Source organism: Teleopsis dalmanni, chromosome 1, assembly GCF_002237135.1.
Source record: "Teleopsis dalmanni isolate 2A chromosome 1, ASM223713v2, whole genome shotgun sequence".
NCBI lineage: Eukaryota > Metazoa > Arthropoda > Insecta > Diptera > Diopsidae > Teleopsis > Teleopsis dalmanni.
The window spans coordinates 211707432-211714438 of NC_051846.1; the positions used below are offsets into that span (position 1 = coordinate 211707432).

Sequence of the window (7007 nt, forward strand, 5' to 3'; positions counted from 1 at the left end):
CATATAAAATAATTGTCATAGTTTACATTTCACTTTAGAAATATTTTGTCGTATTAAAAAATTTGAAGAAAATATTTACTTTATTAAATAATTAATTTTTTCATATTTTATAAATAAATCTCAGGTGAAATAAATTTGTAGCGAAAACAATTAGTTGAAAAGACCGAATAAAGCAATTATTAATTGTTGTTGAAATTCAAAAGGAGTCGAAGATTTTATGCAGTAGTAAAAAGAGTGGAATATATATGAGAATAATTAAAAAGGAGTTCAAGGAACCGCAGTTTGGCTGTAAATACCCAGCATAAATCCTTTAGATTGTTTGCTGTAATTTTGCTGTGTAAGAAGATTGTTAATGTGTCTCTGCAATATTTTTAATTGCATTTTATTTTTCAACTTCATAATTTTAAGTGTTAGCACTCCAAAATTAATTCGTTTTTTTTTCATATGAGTAGATAGCAGCGCATGCCAGAAATACTGCAATTATAATTTATTTTTTCATGTTATAAAACAATTCATTACTTCATAGAATATTTGAGTAAGTAAAGTACTTTAAAAATAATTATATATGTATAGTAAGCATAACAAACAAAACAAAAGCTCTTAAAAAAATATTTATAATGATATTTCCAAAAAGATAATAATTCCACTGTTGTTGGGTATTTGGTAATACCAATTGATTTAAAAAAATAAAATTTTGCTGTAGTAACTCACTACAATTGAAAAACTTCTGTATTTTCATTTATTTCAAACATTAAACGATTATTTTTACGCAATATTCCTGATGCAGCAACGTCTAAATCTTATCTCGCCTAGAAAATGTAAGTTTTGTGTTCTAGAAGCTAAAAATACAACTTCGAGGAAGGAGTTTCATGTGAATGACATCACACATGAAAGAAAATTAGTAGAAATAATTGGGTCCTCACTTACGAAAGATAATGAAGTATTGTGATAAGTTTTAGCATAGTTATAATCCCCACCCGATGGTGTAAAGCCAACAATATAAATTTTAATTGATTAATTAAAAATAAAAAAAAAAATATAATTAATTAATTAATTCAATTAATTCAGTAAACTAACTAAATAAAAACAGTAATAATAAATATTTGATCTATAATGACATGCTTTATAAGAAGAATTTATAGCTACCACAATACAGAATTTAATTTATATATTTCTTTTATTTTATTTAAATATATTTATTTTTTATATTTATATTTTATATTACAGCCAAACCTCTCTCGTTGATGCCAGCAAAACACTGCGTTATAGAGAGGTTCGTTATAGAAAGATTCGCAATAGAGAGGTTCAAATATATGAAAATCGTTGTGTCTTCAACAAAACTTCGTTATAGAGAGGAATTCGTTATATGAAGGTTTAACTATATTTTTATTGACATAAATTAGCAACTAGCAATTGGGATTTAGCTTGGGATTTATTTTTTACAGGTCCTTTACAGGTCACAAGAGCTCTCCTCAAATATAATCTTGAATGTTTGAAATGATTGTAAGCCCTAGGCACGGTTGCCACTTATGGTACTTTAGTACCAAAATTGGTACTTTTTTTTCCGTTTGGTACTCTGGTACTCATGTTCAAAAAATGGTACATTTTCGGCGACCCAACTTTAATGTGGATATTGTATTGTTTTATACTTTTTGTACATTTTATATAAATTGTATTTTCTTATAAAAAGACAATAGAAAAATTTTGGACCTTTTTTTACAGAAATGGTACCTTTTTAAACCAATTTTGGTACAGAAAAAAATTTTCAAGTGGCAACCGTGGCCCTAGGGGACTTACACGACAATATAATAGAATAATATCTCTTAGTAAATCCCTATGTTCAAAACAGTAATGGAATGTAATTTAATATAAATTAATTTCTAATAAAAATTATTTTTGAAGAGATTTTTAAAATTATTTTTTATACGAAAAAAAAAATATTAAAAAAATAAACCGAATATATGAAATATATGTCTTATTAATTGGATGATAATTAACAGAACTATAATTTTTTGGTTTTGATCTTTATTTATAATATAAATTATTTTTCTATAAAAATTTTCTAGAGATTTTTAAATGTCTTTTATAACAAAAAAAAACATGTAAAAAATTAACCTAATATATGAAATATACATATATCTTATGAATTGGGTGATAATTCGCAGAACAGTAATATTTTTTGGTGTTGATCTTTACTTATAATATGAATTAATTTCTTATAAAAATTATTTTTCTTAGAGATTTTTAAATTTGTTTATTATAAGAAGAAAAAAAAATTTCCTAAACTATTAAATTTATTTCTTATTAATTAGATGACACTTAACAAAATTTGAATAAAGTTTTTTGGTCTTAATCTTTTTTTATTGCTCTTCATTTTTTGACTACAGTTACGTTTTCACGTAGAAATCCATAATTTAAGGTCTTACTTTCCATAATAAATGCCTAAACGTTATTTAATTGAGGCGTGAGTTTATTTTTGGTGTGAGTAAATTATTTCTTATGACGTTTATGGGTACCGCTTCATGGGTTTTTTACAAATCTTTTTTTGTAATTTCTACATTTATACGGTGTGAATGCATGAATCATTTCAAAATTTTTATCTTCAATTTATACTAAATATACTCACATACATTTTTATATACCTAAATATAGAAGTATATATAGAGTATGTAAGCATACGAATCATTTCATTCATTATTTGAAATTAAATTTGGTTTGGATGCTTCTTTGTGATTTCTTGTTTGTCTCTTCACGTCTATTAGCACATGACCTAAAAATATTTCAAATTCTGACAGATGCCGAAAATCATCATAAACGTTTTACATAAAATACTCATACATACGAGTATAATAAAATATTTTTTATAACTTGAAAAAGTGTTACCATACCAGACCGATAAAATCGTAAAGAAGCGCATAATGTGTTCGTGGGTTCTGTGGTTCTGTGGTTTTGGAGTTATTGTGCTGTTGTGCTATTGTTTTGGTTGTTGTTTTGCGTTGGTTTTACTTAAATTGTCAATTATCTTACGCTTTTAGGATTGTATTGTGTCGCGTGACTTATGAATAAAAATACAAAAAAAAAAAAATTACTGTGTGACCGATTCGGTCTTTTCTTCAGAATATTTTATGGCATTTTAATGTGATTTTTATGATTGATGAAGAAGATCTTTAATGATTTCTTATTTCTTATGAATATGTACAGTCATATATGCACTCGTTACATTTAGAAAGTTTAATTAAATTCTGCTTAAATGGTTGTATGAGACGTTATTGTTTACATGTTAGCACATTGATCCATAATTTAATGTGATGGTCACTTTCCGATATTTAGCAAATGTGTGAAATACCTCCAACCGAGGCGTGAGCATGATGGCGTTCAGTGAACTGAATTGCTTAATTGAAATAGAATTTGATGTTGAGATTTTCTGTTTTTTTTTTCAGATTTATACACGTGCAGTAAATATAATTAGGGGTTCCATAGTTGATGTGAGTCGCTTACGAGTGCAGTATGAATTATTAAATTGCACACTCCATTTAAGGCAGACAAAGGGAATGCCATGAAACCCAGTGTGAGGTATGATTCAGAATGGTTTAAGTGGGGCTTAAGTAGCTTAATTGACAATATATTGGCTGTATACCATATATGATTATATACTTTTTTTTTTTAATTTCTAAACATATCTATTACATAAAAAAAATTGCAAAATACAATTTAACCGTTTTAACTTAAATTGCAAATTGTTGTATCGTCAAATTGACAACGGTCAACTTAACTATTTTAACCTGCCGCCCGCCCCTGCTTTGATTTTTTTTCTTTTTGCAAAATTGCAGAAATTTACCTTTGGTAACATGCAAAATTGCTGTTGTTAGGTGTTGCTGCGATGTCAAAAATAAGGTTCAAATTGACAGCAACATTAGCACAAATGTCGGAGTTACTGCTTTAGTGGAAAAAAGATTTTCCATTTTTTTTGTTTTTTTTAATTTTTTTTAATTTTTTCTGCTAGTCACTGGCAAATGTCATTTATCATTACATTGGATAAAAATGAAAATGTCAAATTGGAAATGACAACCGACACGAAGAAAAAGTGTGAAATACTAAAGATTTATCATTTTTTTAACTAGATGGGGAACAAATTCTTTCAATAAATTCTTCAAACACCTAAACATCTACAAAACAAAGCCTAAGAAGCTGTTGAAAGTTGTTAAGGGTCGTTGATTTTAAAATTTTCATATAGAAAACAAAAAAAATTAAAAAGAATTTTTAAAATGGAAAATGACAAAATTTTTAGGCAGAAAAAATGTAAAATATTTTATTTTTTATTAAAATTTACAAGCTGTCCCTAGACGTTTCATTAAATTAATTGATCCATAGAAATATTTTATTTTTATAGACACATATCTTCTTCAAGAATGAAACAAGCATTAAATTAAATAATGATTGTGTGGGTATTATTGAAGTTTCCATAGATTTATACAGTAGCAAAGGGGTTATTAAAAGATATGAAATGAGTACCATACAAATCAAACAAATATTTGTATAATTTATACTAAACAAAGTAAATAAATATTTGTATAGTTTTAATATAAAAATAAAAATATAATTAATTAATTCAATTATGCTACAGCTGGCTTATGATATCGTTCTAATATAAACACAGCAAGTGAATTTGTTAATAAATCTTATATTAACAAAGTAACAAAACTCCAGAAAAATTTGCGAACATAGAAGCCAAGTACGGCTTTGAGTCAGTTGGTTAAGGTGCGCTGACTCTGAGCTTTAAATTTGGCAGGGCACGAGTTCGATTCCGAGTACTTGCAGTCTTAAAAAATTATTTACGAATAATTAAATACAAGAATTATTTCCAAGATCACTGATGATGGTTATTTGTCAATACGCGAAACAGCTGTATACTCAGCCAAAAATTCAATTAATTAAAATAATATAAAATGAATTTTTGTTGTTGTAGTTCATACTGTTCGAAAAACCTCTTTATAGTTTTAATACAAAATTTTATATTTTTCATGCACTCTTCGGGAGCGTTACATAGAACGTAGGCCGCCAGTGTAATATAACTAAATAACATATCAGTACTTGATCCAATTCTTCACATACTTATCGTAGAATAATAAAAAAAAATAATTCTCTAAGTGCTTTAAGGAAGTTTCTGTTATTGTGATTGGTTTCCTGACATCTCAGGTGTGTATAATTCTAAATTCATCCCATTCGTTGATATTTTTGCCAAAATCTGTTTATTATTTATTTCTTGTTCTGTTGATGAATCTAAAGGAGAGTCTAAATATAGAATGTTAAAAAATATTAAACAAACGTTTAATTTAATTTTCACAATATTTTGATGGCTCTTTGACAATATTAGAAGTTGATACAAAAATTTTTTGATTTGATATATATTTTCAAAGACCAGAAAGCAGTGTGATCTGAATAAAAGCACATTCTTTTGATTAAGATTCGCCGATATTCATATTTATTATATATAATCTATGCTTTAACCTGACAACTTTGATGCAAATTATTGTAAGTTTTTCTCAAAAATCTTAACAACTTCATTGAAAAATTTACCAAAAACTTTACCAATAATATTGAATAAACACCAAACAAGCAGTTTAATAATATTTTCTACATAATAATAAATTCTGTACTCTGAAAAGATTTTTAGGCGGAGATTCATTGTTATCAAACTTTTGTGCATTTAAGAGGATCTCCTCCTAAAAGGTGTTATTTCAAAAGATGGAAGAAAGGAATTTCGTTTTCGGTAGGTTTTAGTCAGTTGTCCATTTAGATAACATAGATTGGTATTACACATCCGAAAACGTGCTCATTGGTTACATTATTCTTTAATATAAACACATATAAGTGTCTTCTTCGGATAGTTTTATATATAATATATTGGAATTATGTGCTTTTTGTAGCATTATAGCAAAACAATTTTAATAAAGAAATTATTTATATATAGTATATAAACAGATTCTTTATTTTTATACAAAAAATTGACAGCTCACGTTTTGGGGACCATTTAAAAGTTGGTCTCAAAAAAGGGGTTTTGTCGTCCATTAGAAAAGTTCTCGCTCTACTTTTTATACAAATTGTAAACAATCAATTTAAAGTTATTATGAAGTATTTATCCCGCCTCTATTATCAACTCATAAAATATTAATAATATTCAATTTTTCCCAATATAATGTTAACTTAAGCAGGTTATTGACTTAAAATACTATTACTTAATGACACATTTCCGTAATTGTAGCATTGAACCCTCTAATTGCATTCCAATCTTTGAGTAATTGAGTAATAGTCCCCCAATATGTTAAATGTCTTCTGAACTACATTATTGAGTTAAGTTTTTCTTGGACTACATTTTCTGCTGATGGCGTATTATTTGAGCTGCTTGTGCTGCGACACACGTGTTTATATTGTTTGACATTTTGATAAATTATCCAAATTAAAATGCAATAACCGAAAATATTGCTTGTAATTTGATGACAATACTCAAATCGAACGAGAAGTTGTGATTTATTGTGTTTGATTAAATATTCAACGAACAATTGAAAATCACCGAAATATGAAATACTTAGCAACAATACTTGGAGAAGAAAAAAATCGATTACTCACTATTCGCTGAGTACATTTCAATACAATTTTTTTATATATTTTTTTTTTGTTAATAGCTTTTTGTTACATTGTTTAACATTAAATATTTTCATTTATGTACTTGAAATTTTTTTATATTCGTATTTAATATTTCAGTAATGATTTCTATAATTTATACTTTTACATATATGCTTGTCGTGCCTTTGTCAGGCTCTTTTATAACTTTGCATTAAAATCAAAAATAATTTACCTTGAAATTTTTAAACTTACATTTAATGATTATAAACTATGAAGGTTTCTCAAAACCAAAGTTCAAAGTTTTTAACAATACTTGAACATAGTTCAAAAATATTTAGAGCAATTGAGCAATTTGAACTATGCTGTTTTAAGAAAGTTATATG

General features: G+C 26.6%; 1 protein-coding gene across 1 annotated transcript in view; it reads right to left on the bottom strand.

The window, feature by feature from the left end:
* Nucleotides 1-5167: 5167 nt before the first annotated feature.
* The window catches only part of LOC119667206 (MICAL-like protein 2), a 32224-nt gene continuing 30384 nt past the window's right edge, over nt 5168-7007 (bottom strand). Inside the window, exon 3 of the mRNA XM_038076495.1 lies at nt 5168-5292. Coding sequence (XP_037932423.1) covers nt 5168-5292 — 125 coding nt within the window. The remainder of the gene's footprint in view (nt 5293-7007) is intronic.